Genomic DNA, 14,942 nt, shown 5'->3' on the forward strand with positions numbered 1-14,942 from the left:
CCGCGGCTTCCTGCACTTCCTCAAGGCAACCGCCCCACTCTGCTGCTGACCATGTGTGCTCCCTCAGAGTGCCCCCCCACTGCCTCCTGCGCTCCCCAGGGCAACCCCCCCACTCTGCTGCTGCCCACACGTGTGCCCTCAGAGTGTCCCCCCGCTCCACCACTGCCTCCTGAGCGCCTTCAGGGCACCCCCCGCCCTACTGCCGCCCATGCGCATGCTCCCTCAGAGTGTCCCCCCTCCACTGCTGCCCACGTGTGCTCCCTCAGGGCTCCCACCCGCTCTGCTGCCGCCACCACCCACCTGCGTGCTCCCTTAGGGCGTCCCCACTCCACTGCCGCCCATGCACACCTCCTCAGGGAGTCCCCACACTCCTCTGCTGCCCACATGCGCTCCCTCAGAGTGCCCCTCCCTGCTTTGCTGTGACTTATGCTCCCTCAGGGTGCCCCTCCTTGTTCTGCCACCACCTGCGCTCCCTCAGGGCGTCACCCCACTCCACTGCCACTCATGGGCGTGCCCTGAGGGCTTCCCCTTGCTCTGCTGTTGCCTGCACCTTGGATAGTGCATTGCACAGACAGGAGCTAGTTACAACATGGGCCAGAGCTTCAAAGCAAGCTTACATTCCTACCTCGTCCCTGCCTTTAGGCTCTACCCTCCAGCACCCTCCTCCCCAGTACACTGGCTGGCATGCGCTCCCAGCTCTCAGCATGGTGCTGCATGGTGCTGTTGCGCCAACTTGTTTCGTGCTTGTTTGTTTTGCAGCTGGCTAAGAACATTGGCAATTCTGGCTTTAACGACATTCTGGAAGCCAACCTCCCCAGCCCTTTGCTGAAGCCCACAGCTGGCAGTGATATGTAAGTAGTTTCTCAGGAGCCTGGAGCCAAGACAAACATCTCCAGATAGAGCTTTGGGGTATTAGCTGAGGAGCATTGGGTTGCTTAGCCTATCTCCTGCACCTATTTGGAATGCACTGTATATTCCCAATCGCCCTCCCAATTTTCTTGGAACAGATGCCCAGGTTCCTCCGGGGTAGGAGGGTCAGAGTGCACCCTCATACATGCCCCACTCCTCAGCAATGCTCAGGCGTGGAATGAGGGAGCCGGATGGCATTTCTTTCTGGAGGAGTCCCCAGACTGCTCTGGGCATTTCACAAGGACAGACACAGCAGAGAGGCAGTTTCAAGCAGGAGGGGATGTGACCTCAGGGCTGAGATTTTCAAAGCTGCCTGGAGCGTGGGTGCTCTGTTCCCTTTAATGTTACTGGTAGATTTTCCTGGGTGTCAATGAGAGCCGTTAGACCAATGCTGAGTGCATTGGAAAACACTCCTCAGCATGAGAAGATGTCATGGGCAGGGGCATACCCTTGGGTGCCAACTCTTCAGTAACGATCTTCACATCAGTTACATTTCAGATCAGACTGTGAGCCCAGCCCCCCATTGCCCGAGGGCACAGTAGTGTGCCCCAGGGCATGGTGGGCAGTGGATGCTACTGAGTTGAAATGGCAGAATTTTACAGCAACTGTGCACAGGTGTAAATGCCAGTTCCAGGTGCAGCCCAAAGGGGGATCAGGTCCAGCGTGAGTGAGGGTAAACATCCAACAAAGGAAGTGGAAACACACAGTAGAAATAACAAGGCGAGATTCATTTTGAAAAAATACAAGACTGTACTTCTAGGGAGAAATAACACCAAATAAGCCCACAGCAGGTGGGAACAGAAACAGCTGCTGGAGAGTAGTCAGCAAATTCCACTGTGCTTCCAGCGCACTGAGGTGCCCTAAGGGGATCTGGGCTGCCTGGATAAAAGTGTCTGTGACAGGATCCCCGGGATGCAACCTAGAACTGTGGGACTGCAGTGCCCCCTTAACTGACTAATCTGGGTTGTCTCTCACAATGCCTTACTGGTGACAAACAGCAAACCCCTCCAGGTGCTGTTATCACTCAGCACAACTGCATGTGGAGCCCCATACCCAGCTAGATTGCATGAATGCCCCCAGAGCCACTCACGAATCACACAGAGAAAGGTACCAGCCAGATTCCCTCAACTCCCAGCCTAGTACCTCAGGAATATACCGTCTTGCACTGCTCAAGACCCTTTCTTGAGTAATGCAAATTTATTAATTGGTTCACCACTTCATCAATGGAAAGTGGACATACACCAGCCTTTGTAAACCCGAGCACATTTACCAAACACTTCAGGCAAACTCACTGGTAAAGATAAACAGTTAAACAAATGTATTGACTATGAAAGATAGATTGTAAGTGATTATAAGTGATAGGCAAAAACTCAGAGTGGTTACCAAAAGAAAATAAAATATAAACACTCAGTCTCAACCTTAACTCTTATCACACTAGACAGTATTTAGATCAAGCAATGTTCTCACCCCCACTGAATCTTACAGTTCTCAATATACAGGTTTGTCCCTTAAACCTGGGTCAGACTCCTCTATTGAAATCTTCTATCTTCTGAGCATCCTTGTTGCTTGCAGCATAGGTTAGGGGAAGAGAAAAGACCGAGCATGGGGCCACTGTGTTCTGTTTTATACCCTTAGTCCCATGTGCTTGGCGAACACAAGTCCAGGCATGTCTGGTGGGCATTGCTGAGTCACCAGGCAAGGTTGAGCAATTCCCCTGGTGTGGCTTTGTGCAAGTGAGTCATTGTATTGTAGCTCCCTTGCTGGACAATGTCTGTTTGACACCTGCCTAGGTGTTGGTTATCCCCCTGATTATTGTCTTTGGGGAGCTAGTATCTGGGCGCTTCCCAAACCCACAGCATATTTAAGTGACAACCATGCAACACAATTCTCATAACTTCATATGCATTAATGATACACATATTTAGATGGAACAGTGGGTTTCAGCAGATCATAACCTTTCTCGTGATATCTTACATGGCCTGCTTTATATGCAATATCACCATTATATACAGATGACAAATATGGGGGTTACAGGGTGCTCCCCTGGAGTGTAGAGTGTCATAGTGTCAATCACAGACGGGGGAGGCGGCTGCACTGGCACCTCTCGAGATTCCCTGGACATTAAAGTCAAGGCTGGTGGTCTACTTCTAAGCTCTGCTCTAGCTCAACCACAAGTTCTGGGCTGAATCTGGGAATTCCTGGGTGGGTTCTCTGGTCTGTGTTTGCAGGAGGTCAGACTAGGTGATGCTAATGGGCCCTCTGACCTTAACATCTATGAATCTCTAAACACTGCATCCAGCTCCGGGCATTGCCCTGTCAGAAAGATATAGACAATGGCCTGAGAGCAATGGAACCAGCCATGAAGTGAGAGACTCTGCTTTATAAGGAAAGAATAGAGAACTCAATCTGCAGGATGTGGCTAAAGCAAGACTGTCTGGGAGGCACACACAACTAGGCGTGGGGTGGTCTACGTGTGATCTGTGAGGCTAGAACCTGAGGAAATGGGAGGAAACAGAGAGAGAAAAGAGATGCTGCATCTCAGAAAGTGCCCCCTGAACTATATGAGGTGATGCAAGCACCTCCCAGGGGACAGGGCAGGAATCCCATGATTTGGATATTTAAAACTAGATAGGACAAAATGCTAGAAAACAAGCCCTTAGGAACAATCCTGCCCTGGCCAGGATAGGCTGGAAGGGCCAGCGGGTGTCTTCATCACTAGCTTCCAGCATTTTGTGACCTGCAGTGCTTGCCACTGGTGAAAGCCCTTGAAGCTGTCCTGTTCAGAGGGCAGCAGCAGGGGTTGATGTGCTCTTGTGCACCATGCCGGTGCTCTGCTCCTCCCTAAACTCCTACCCTGCTCATTCTTCACCTCACAGCACCATGCCTTAGTGTAGCGCATTGCAATCCATATGGAGAAATCTACAGAGTGCCTCCAAGGCAGGGCGGCATTGCTAACTCGACACATCAAAATCATGTGTCAAGCCCAGATATCATGAGATGATAACATTTGATAAGATCATAAGAGCGGCCATACTGGGTCGGACTAAAGGTCCATCAAGCCAAGTATCCTAGCTTCTGACAGTGGCCAATGCCAGGTGCCCCAGAGGGAATGAACAGAACAGGTAATCACCAAGTGATCCATCCCCTGTCACCCGTCCCCAGCTTCTGGCAAACAGAGGCTAGGGACACCATCCCTGCCCATCCTGGCTAATAGCCATTGATGGACCTACCCTCCATGAACTTATCTAGTTCTTTTTTTGAACCCTGTTATAGTCTTGGCCTTCACAACATCCTCTGGCAAAGAGTTCCACAACTGACTCTGTGTTGTGTGAAGAAATACTTCCTTTTGTTTGTTTTAAACCTGCTCCCTGTTAATTTCATTGGGTTCTTGTATTATGAGGAGTAAATAACACTTCCTTATTTACTTTCTCCATATCAATCATGATGATGTCCTTTGCCTTCTGATTTGTGGGCCTTTCGCTTACATGTGGGACATTGCTTCCGGTGGCCAGAAACTGACTTTTGAAGGATAGAAACCGCGATTCTCACATAATCACTTGACTGCAGCAGCTGCAGTTTAAGACAGCACCAAATATCTCGAGAGTTGGCAGTGCTTCTGGATCATGATCTGGGGAGCGGTGCAGGAGGGTGGGGGTCAGGCAAGAGGAAAGGAGGGGCAGAGGTAAGAAGGAACCAGCAGCAGGCAAGGAGGGGAATCACTGCCTCTCTGATGATTGCCCATCTTGTGGTAGCCTCGAGCCTATGCCTGCCCTGCCCAGAGTGGAGCAGGAGTGATCGGGATCAGGAGCACACAGCCTGTGCATTCCCATGTGAATTCTAACTCTCTTCCCATGCTGGCACCACCCCAGGGCCCTTCGGAAAGATTTCATCATCTCCAAATATGTCGAGAGGAAATACGCCAAGAGGAGCTCTAGGAACCCAGCTGCCCAGCGCCAGGAGCTACAGGAAGCCATCAGGTGGAAGGACTTATTTGTATTGCTCCAGGCCTATGCCGAAAAGGTGGATTTAAGTGACCTTGTTCTGGAGCCTGTGCAGGTGAGGATGCCCCTGTGCTGGGTGCCCCAAGAGACAGTGTAGATGGAAAGGAGCAGCCCAGGCAGGGGCAGTGCAAACTGGGGCAGTGGGACCATGTCACTGACCAGGGTGGGGGGGGACAGGCATGGGGCACCATGCTGAGGCACCAGGCCTGCGATAAGGGGCTGACACACAGGCGTAGGGTAAGGGGCCCCACCCCTCTGGTAGGGGGCAGGGTCAAAAAGGGGTCTGGGTTCTCTGTCTCCAGTGGCTGCTGCTACACTGCCCCAGTTTTTCTTACCTTAGGTCAGAGGTTTCAGCTCTTTCTTCTTGCTCCTGTTGCTTTTGGCACCTGTGTTGGCTTTTCACAGGCAGTGCCCCCATCTGGGCCTGTCAGGAATCACAGGCTCTTGGTAGATGTGCAATTTCTTTGCCATCTGTTTTTCTTCCTTTCCTGCCTCCTGCAGCAGCTATGATTGGCTGTTCTCCCCAGGAGGTGGGGAAGTGGGAAGCAGCCATTCAGAGGGGGATTTCCTCTGGGCCGGCTAAAATGTGTTAAGGCTGCAGCTTCTCCTATCATTGTGAGACTGGCTCCAGCAGGGTCTAGAATCCTGTGACAGTGATAGATTTGGGAGAGTTGGCCACACTGGCTGTACTATTAGTGCATGAAAGCACTGTGCTTTGTTTCAGGTAAGATTGCACTGCAGATAGCATCCCTTGGCACGCCCGCCCGTCTCCTCCTGAGAGTCTGGCTCCAAAAATGTGCAGAAGGGGTGGTAAGAGCAGAGGGCTGCTGGCTTTGAGGTCGTGAGAGCTTTGGAAAGCAGAGGCAGAGCTAGGGTTGGGGTTGATTCTCTGGGGTGTGTGGTTGTGCTAGTGTGGATGGGCTGAGCAGATGGAAAGTTCTGTTTGATGGCTTCACTTTGCATTTCCGTCATCTTTAGATTTTCTGTAGATCAATTTTAACTGATCCCCAGTATAGTGTTTTGAAGTATGATTTCCCTGGTCTCTGGAGACTTGGATAGTGTCTCCAACCCAGTGACGATGCCTTTCAAGATGGGCAGGCCCTTTGTCAGAGCACCCAGCAGGCTCAGAGCTCGCTCTCAGCACTTTCATCAAGATCCTGGTATTCACCAAAAAGCTCTTCGACAAGCTGTTCTACTGGTTCATACTCTACCCCTGAATCGGCTCAGCAGTATGGCGGGTGTCCTGCCAGGGTGGATAAAAAACAGTAGTTTACAAAAAAATCAGACTTTTTAAATTTAAAATTGAATTTTTTTATTTTGTTGTTTAAATTATAATATTTTTTCTTTTCCAAAGAAATCTGAATTTAATACAAAATATGTTAAGGCCTAAACTTATTATAATCTCTTCTTAAAAATAAAAAAAAATATGCTGATTCCATGAGCCACTGCTTTTCTATATCAAGAAAAAAATAGGGGATAAACATCGAATTTTGGAGGTCAAGCTTTATGAATATGGCACAGTAGGTCATGTGCTGTGGTAAGGGCCTGATCTTGTGGTGGACCTGGGGCTCTGCTACTGGGTTTAAGAGACAGAAAAAGTCATCCCAGGTGCTGAGACCCAGCCTGTGACTCCAGGAGACACCATCATATATCTCACCAAGATCATCCACTGAACCCACCTGGGGGGGGTCTCATACTCCTGTTTTATAGTTTTTCCCTCCCTGAGTTCTGTTGGGCTCAGTTCTCAGATTATGAAGATTTACGACTCCACCCACCATGGAAACTTACTAAGGGACAATATTCATCTGAGTGCAGCCTCTTGGGTTGATTTCAACACCTGGAAACTGGAGGGGAAAAAACTGCCATGGCTTCAGCTCATTAAAAAATACCTATCTGGGAATATTTTCAAGAAATTCCTTTACCTCTGGGTAAAAAGGAAACAGGAGTCAAATGTAAACAGTGCAACAAGGAAATGCAAGGCCTGGTTGTCAAAAGGAAACAACATTAAGAAAGGGGCACTCAGAAGGCAATGACTTTGAAATTGATATGGACTTGTCTGGCCAACCTGTATCAGCTGGTTAGTAAACTTATTTTTGTACCATTCTTAGACTGCCTGCCATGGTTTACTATGCTAGTAGATGCTTGCTTAGATTATTGTCATACATTTGTGTTTTGAGTGGATTAATTGCTTATGAATTTCAATATATTTGTGTTTGGAATATAATTGGTAAGTTAGTTTGTTGTGGGAGTATTTATCAATTACATTTTTACTGTTACTGCTGGACTTCTGAAGTGATCTTTTATTGCTCAGTATAATTAAGCATCCTAGGTGAAGTTTACCTGTTTAAAAGTAAAGTTTTATTAGGCATTTATGAATTTTGGTATTACATTTTTTCCCCAAGCTGTTTGATATGGTACTAGAGGTAAAGGTTCAAAAAAATTAGGTAATTCTTATGATTTATTAATTTTCTCTATGAAAATGGATTTCAAATAAATTATATCATTTCAACTGTGCAGGACTGGCGCTAGGGATTTTAGCGCCCTAGGCGCACGGCAATTTCGCCGCCCCGTGCCCTGGTCCCGTGGCTCCGGTGGAGCTGCCGCAGTGGTGCCTGCGGGAGGTCCACCGGAGCCGCGGGAGGAGCTGACCGTCCGCAAGCACAACTGCGGCAGCTCCACCGGAGCCGCCTGTCGCCCCCTCCAGCAAAATGCTGCCCACCAATAATCCTGGCGCCCTAGGCGATTGCCTAGGCCGCCTAAGTGGAAGCGCCGGCCCTGCAACTGTGGCACAAACAGCTTCAGTAGGAGGAATCTTTCATTTACAATCCCATTTTAAAAAAAACAACAGTGCACTGAGTAATAGTGAGTGAGTGACTTTTTGACCCTTTTGTTTCAGGGTCCAGTTTAGACAGAAGAGGTTATAAATGTCCATCATTTATAATGTCTACAACTTTAGAGTCATCGGCTGGTACCATCGGCAGTGCTACAACTAAACATGTGTCAGACAGTAAATTACCAGTGTCAAAAAAACAAAAAAAGACTTTCTTCATCCTCCAGTAAAAGCATGGCTCCATTTGTGATCAGGACCAGCACATTCCAGCAAAGCTCTATAGACGAAATGGTTGCTCAGTTCATTTATGCAATACATTTTTCCTTTTGTCTTGTTCAGAACAAACATTGCATTGACATGATTCAGTCATTACAACCAGGCTGTGCTGCACCTGGCAGAGCAGACATTGCAGGAAGGATGCTGGATACAGTATATGAGAAGGAAATCGAACAGTGTGCAAAAACATTGATGGGAAATTCGTTAATCTGAGTCTTGATGAGCAATGTACACAACGATCCAGTAATACGTGCTTGTGTGGCATCAGACAATAAGGTTGTGTCTCTCTAAGAGGCTTATCAGCTGCACTTCAGCTATAAAGGAATTTTCGAGCCTGATTCTTACCATCTCAGTTCTGCTTAAACTTGGTCAGGGGAAGTTCAAGTTGCAAGACTGAGGTCTCCATGTCTATTCTGGGTTAGCTCCGCAATTCTTATGGAAGATTTGAACAAACTCTGCATATGCACTGCCTATTGTACTATATCTTTTAAAATTAATTTCAGAAAGATTTCTACTAGGAATATAGATTAATCACAGTTAACTCACGTGATTAACTGAAAAAAATTAATCACGATTAAAAACATTAATTGCGATTAAACAAAGTTTTATACCAATTGAATATGTATTAACTATATTTGGATGTTTTTCTACATTTCAAAATATATTGATCTGAATTACTACACAGAATACAAAGTGTACAATATTTTACAAATATTTGCACAGTAAAAATGAGAAACAAAAGAAATAGTATTTTTCAATTCACCTCATACAAGTACCATAATGCAATCTCTTTATTGTGAAAGTGTAACTTATTTTACATAACTGCACTCAAAACCAAAACAATATAAAACTTGAGAGCCTACAAGTCCACTCAGTCCTATTTCTTATTCAGCCAATCGCTAAGACAAACAAGTGTGTTTATTTACAGGAGATAATGCTGCCAGCTTCTTCTTTACAATGTCACCTGAAAGTGAGAAAAGCAGTTTGCGTGGTACTTTTGTAGCCAGCATTGCAAGGTATTTACGTGCCAGATATGCTAAACATTCGTGTGCCCCTTCATGCTTCAGCCACCATTCCAGAGGACATGCTTCCATGCTGATGATGCTCATTAAAAAAATAATGTGTTAATGAAATTTTGACTGAACTCCTTGGGGCAGAATAGTATGTCTTACGCTCTGTTTTACCCGCATTCTGCCACCTATTTCATATTATAGCAGGTTATAACAATGCCATGCGAACGTCTGTTCTCACTTTCAGGTGACATTGTAAACAAGAAGCGAGCAGCATTATCCATCTTATAGTCCATTCATTCAGCTCACACTTCATTAACTTGCCGGCAAGAATACTGTGGGCAGCAAGTGGTCATAGGAGGCATTCCTTAGGCAAAGAATAGGTAATGTACATTGTTGCTTTGAAGTAATTCTCTATTTCCTAGGCATATATTAGCAATAACTAATTTAATTGATTAGCATAAGGCAATTAACCATTCAAACAGTTCATAGGTAGTTTACTACAAACTTCAAAGAGAAATAAAGACAATTATATTATTAAACCACAAGTTTCATCTAATTATTAATACCCCCTTTTGATTGCTGAATCAATAGAATATAGTAATGAAACATTACAGACAGGAACCAATGTTTAGCATCTACAAGCTAATTAGATCACAGTGTTGAACTTCTGATAAGATATCGGTAAACACAGACAAATAGAATTAGTATCTACTTCTGGTTCTCTAACAATACAGGCCTACATTTCAAGACTTCTAGTCTATAGTTAATATAGAGGACCTCTAGTCTTCTATACTGTGGAAAGGGATCTGGGGGTCATAGTGGACCACAAGCTTAATATGAGTCAACAGTGTAATGCCGTTGCAAAAAAAGCAAACATCCTTCTGGGATGTATTAGCAAGAGTGTTGTAAGCAAGACACAAGAAGTAATTCTTCCACTCTACTCCGCACTGATTAGGCCTCAACTGGAGTATTGTGTCCAGTTCTGGGTGCCACATTTCAGGAAGAATTTGGACAAATTGGAGGGAGTCCAGAGAAGAGCAGCAAAAATTATTAAAGGTCTAGAAAACATGACTTATGAAGGAAGATTGAAAAAATTGGGTTTGTTTAGTCTGGAAAAGAGAAGACTGAGAGGGGCCATGATAACAGTTTTTTTCAAGTATGTAAAGGGTTGTTGCAAGGAGAAGGAAGAAAAATTATTCTTCTTAACTTCTGAGGACAGGACAAGAAGCAATGGGCTTAAATTGTAGCAAGGGAGGTTTAGCTTGGACATTAGGAAAAACTTCCTGTCAGGGTGGTTAAGCACTGGAAAAAATTGCCTAGGGAGATTTTTAAGAACAGGTTAGACAAACACCTATCAGGGGTGGTCTAGATAATACTTAGTCCTGCCATGAGTGCAGAGGACTGAACTAGATGACCTCTTGAGGTCCCTTCCATTTCTATGATTCTATTTAACATGGCTTTGCTAACTATCTATACAGAATGGCCCTATTTAACATTTCAATATTCTTCTAAGATGTCCTTAAAGGTTGCTTTTACTTCAACCAATCATCTGGTTGCTTAACTCTCACTGGCTCAGCATCACAATAGCTAAAATGAGAAGAAATCTAAAAGAACATAATGAAACATAGAATCATAGAAAATTAGGGTTGGAAGAGACCTGAGGAGGTCATCTAGTCCAACCCCCTGCTCAAAGCAGGACCAATCCCAACTAAATCATCCCAGCCAGGGCTTTGTCAAGCCGGGCCTTAAAAACCTCTAAGGATGGAGATTCCACCACCTCCCTAAGTAACCCATTCTAGTGCTTTACCACCCTCCTAGTGAAAAAGCTTTTCCTAATATCTGACCTAGACCTCCCCCACTGCAGCTTGAGACTATTTCTCCTTGTTCTGTCATCTGCCACAACTGAGAACAGCTGAGTTCCATCCTCTATGGAACCCCTCTTCAGGCAGTTGAAGGCTGCTGTCAAATAGACTCTTCTCACTCTTCTCTTCTGCAGACTAAACAAGCCCAGTTCCCTCAGCCTCTCCTCATAAGTCATGTGCCCCAACCCCCTAATCATTTTTGTTGTCCTCTGCTGAACTCTCTCAAATTTGTCCACATCCTTTCTGTAGTGAGGGGCCCAAAACTGGATGCAATACTCCAGATGTGATCTCACCAGTGCCGAATAAAGGGAAATAATCACTTCCCTCAACCTGCTGGCAACGCTCCTACTAATGCAGCCCAATGTGCCATTAGCGTTCTTGGCAAAAAGGGCACACTGCTGACTCACATCCAGCTTCTCATCCATTGTAATCCCCAGGTCCTTTTCTGCAGAACTGCCACTTAGCTAGTCGGTTCCCAGCCTGTAGTACTGCATGGGATTCTTCCGTCCTAAGTGCAGGACTCTGCACTTGTCCTTGTTGAACCTCGTCAGATTTCTTTTGGCCCAATCCTCCAATTTGTCTATGTACTCTGGACCCTATCACTACTCTCCAGCATATCTATCTCTTCCCCCAGCTTAGTGTCATCTGCGAACTTGCTGAATGTGCAATCTATCCCATCATCCAGATCATTAATGAAGATGTTGAACAAAACCAGCCCCAGGACTGACTCCTGGGGCACTCTGCTTGATACCGGCTGCCAACTAAACATCGAGCTTTTTGGTCACTACCCCTTGAGCCTAATGATCTAGTCCACTTTCTGTCCACCTTATAGTCCATTCATCCAATCCATACTTCTTTAACTTGCTGACAAGAACACTATGGGACACCGTATCAAAAGCTTTGCTAAATTCAAGGTATATCACGTCCACCACTTTCCCTATATCCACAGAGCCAGTTATCTCATCATAGAAGGCAATCAGGTTGGTCAGGCATGACTTGCCCTTGGTGAATCCATGTTGAATGTTCCTGATCACCTTCCTCTCCTCCGAGTGTTTCAAAAGGGAATTTGAAACTTACGGCATATAGATGCAGTGCTAATTTGATGCATCTTGTAGCCACCAACTTAAGTATAACTGCAGGAAAAAGGAAAATGTTGTTGACATTTCAAAATACTTCTTTAGCAACCACTTTGCTTCAGCTTCACTAAAGAAAGCAGAACATAAGAATGGCCATACTTGGTTAGGCCAAAGGTCCATCTAGCCCATTATCTTTTCTTCTCACAATAACCAGTGCCAGGTGGTTCAGAGGGAATGAAGAGAACAGGTAATCATCAAGTGATCCATCCCGTCACCCATTCCCAGCTTCTGGCAAACAGTGGCTAGAAACACAATTCCTGCCCATCCTGGTTATTAGCCGTTGATGTACCTATCCTCCATGAATTTATCTAGTTCTTTTTTGAACCCTGTTATAGTCTTAGCCTTCACAACATCCTATGGCAAGGAGTTCCACAGGTTGTCTGTGCGTTGTGTGAAGAAATACTTCCTTCTGTTCATTTTGTTTTGTTCATTTTAAACCTGCTGCCTATTAATTTCATTTGGTGACCCCTAGTTCTTATGTTATGAGAAGGAGTAAATAATACTTCCTTATTTACTTTCTCCACACCAGTCATGATTTTATAGACCTCTATCATATCCCCCCTTAGTCGTCTCTTTAACAAAATGATAAGTCCCAATCTTATTAATCTCTCCTCATATGGAAGCTGTTCCATACTCCTAATCATTTTTGTTGTCCTTTTCTGAACCTTTTCCAATTCCAATATGTCTTTTTTGAGATGGGGTGACCACACCTGCATGCAGTATTCAAGATGTGGACATACCATGGATTTATATAGAGACAATATAATATTTTCTGTTTTATTATCTATCCCTTTCTTAATGATTCTGTTCACTTTTTTAACTGCCGCTGCACATTGAGGGGATGTTTTCAGAGAACTATCCACAATGACTCCAAGATCTCTTTCTTGAGTGGTAACAGCTAATTTAGACCCCATCATTTTGTATGTATTGTTGGGATTGTGTTTTCCAATGTGCATTACTTTGCATTTATCAACATTGAATTTAATCTGCCTTTTTGTTGCCCAGTCACCCAGTTTTGTGAGATCCATGTGTAGCTCTTCACAGTCTGCTTTGGACTTAACTATCTTGAGTAGTTTTGTATCATCTGCAAATTTTGCCACCTCACTGTTTACCCCTTTTTCCAGATCATGTATGAACATGTTGAATGGCACCGGTCCCAGTACAGACCCCTGGGGGACAACCAAACTAATTCTTTCCCAAGATATACAATGGAATTTAGTGGTTGACTGTTTTGAGCTTGTAATGGGTGGTGCTCACTGGTGGAGTCATCTAATGGTTAGGGCACTGTGTCTCTACTCACTTCACCTCCAATGTTTCACCTGGGCACGTTGCTCCATGACAGTCTGTCTTTTGCTGGTCAGGTCACCAGTTAGCTTTATCTCTCTCTGGGGTAACAGAGTTCCAAGAAAGATACTGGGTCTCATGCCTTCATGACTGGGGTAGGAATTCATCCATCTGTGGACTCCTCCAGGTCTCCAGTCCCAACCACTGAATTTTCACTCTTTACCCTCCCTTGGCTTCCTCAAGGGGGAGTTTGGAAGTGAGGGGCTTTGTGCTCTCTGTAACAAAGGTGATTGGTAAGAGAGTCCAGACCTTCCTACTCCACTGGGCTCTGGCAGAGGATCCTCTAAGAAGCAACAAAGTCCAGCACCCAGGAGTGCCTTAAGACTGCATCCCTGGGCCACTTCCTACATCCCTGGCTCCAGCCCAAGTCTCACAGAGTGACACAAAGCAGTAAAGAAAAGGAGAGTAACTGACCGGCAGCCCCTATGAGCGCAGCAGACAGGCTCTGTCTCCCAGGGACAGGGTTCCGCAGCACCTTTCTCCAGGTGCTCTCTCCCCACCCTATCAGGCCCCTTCTGAGCTGTCTGGCTCCCTTTCAAGCTCCACCTCCAGCTGGCGCATGCTCTATAGGTGCGGCTGGATGGGGTCACCTGGGCCCAGAGCTGCTCTTTAACCATCTCAGTCCCAGTGTGGGGTTTATACATCCCATCACAGAGCTATTTATTAAGAGCTGGCCTAGTCTGATGACAATTTGTGAAGAAAATCATGACAAAACAGATGAAAGTATCACAGCCAAAGTAGCCACCATTGGACTAAAGAGAAACATAAAAGATATGCTGGATATACTGGAACCAGTTTCCGTGGCCTTGGACAAACCACAGAAAGATTGCTGTTCCGTTGCTGATGCTCTTAACATTTGGAAAGAACTTCAGGAGACATTAAAGACAGACGTGTAGGCAGTAAAGAAACAGATAGATCAAGCACTTACTTCACCTCACTTTCTTGCTAATATCCTCAACCCAAAGTACCAGGGTAGACGTCTAACTGCAGAAGAAGATGCTGCTATGATACAGGCATTTTATAATCATCCCTTAATCATGTCAACCACAATGAATTTCAGGGCTGGAGGTGAACCATTCACACAGGACGTGTTTGCTGATGATGTTTTAAAGAAAGTCATACCACTGAACTGGTGGCAGTCATGAGCTAAGCACCTGGAACTAGAGTTTGTTGAAATGCTAAACCAGCTGTAGACAGCAGTAGCATCTTCTGCAGGGACAGAAAGAGTATTTTCTTCACTGAGACTAATTCATTCCAAGTTAGGAAATCAGTTGGGAGTTGAAAAAGCAGGAAAACTTGTTTCTCTTCCAATCTATGAATAAAAACAAGAGGAGGACAGCCTAAGTCTCTTAGGAGACTGTTGTCTCATTTTCAGGAGACTTAGGTGAGTAGGGACTTAAGCTCCAGTCACTTTCAGGTATATTTGAAATTTTTTCCAGGCTGACCTGAAATAATCAGTTTCATTCATTGACTACAGTGAATCCCTTTGTTTCTGTAATAAATTGTTTATGGTAAATGTGAAACCCATTTTGGTCAGAGAAGTTATGTATCCAAAATACTTAAGGTTGTTT

General features: G+C 45.3%; 1 protein-coding gene across 1 annotated transcript in view; it reads left to right on the forward strand.

The window, feature by feature from the left end:
- LOC115635096 (arf-GAP with SH3 domain, ANK repeat and PH domain-containing protein 2-like) overlaps positions 1-14,942 on the forward strand; it is a 103,432-nt gene that overhangs the window by 57,561 nt on the left and 30,929 nt on the right. Inside the window, exons 16-17 of the mRNA XM_030533380.1 lie at positions 760-851; positions 4,779-4,965. Coding sequence (XP_030389240.1) covers positions 760-851; positions 4,779-4,965 — 279 coding nt within the window. The remainder of the gene's footprint in view (positions 1-759; positions 852-4,778; positions 4,966-14,942) is intronic.

This window comes from Gopherus evgoodei, chromosome 14 (genome assembly GCF_007399415.2).
Source record: "Gopherus evgoodei ecotype Sinaloan lineage chromosome 14, rGopEvg1_v1.p, whole genome shotgun sequence".
In the NCBI taxonomy this organism is placed as follows: domain Eukaryota; kingdom Metazoa; phylum Chordata; order Testudines; family Testudinidae; genus Gopherus; species Gopherus evgoodei.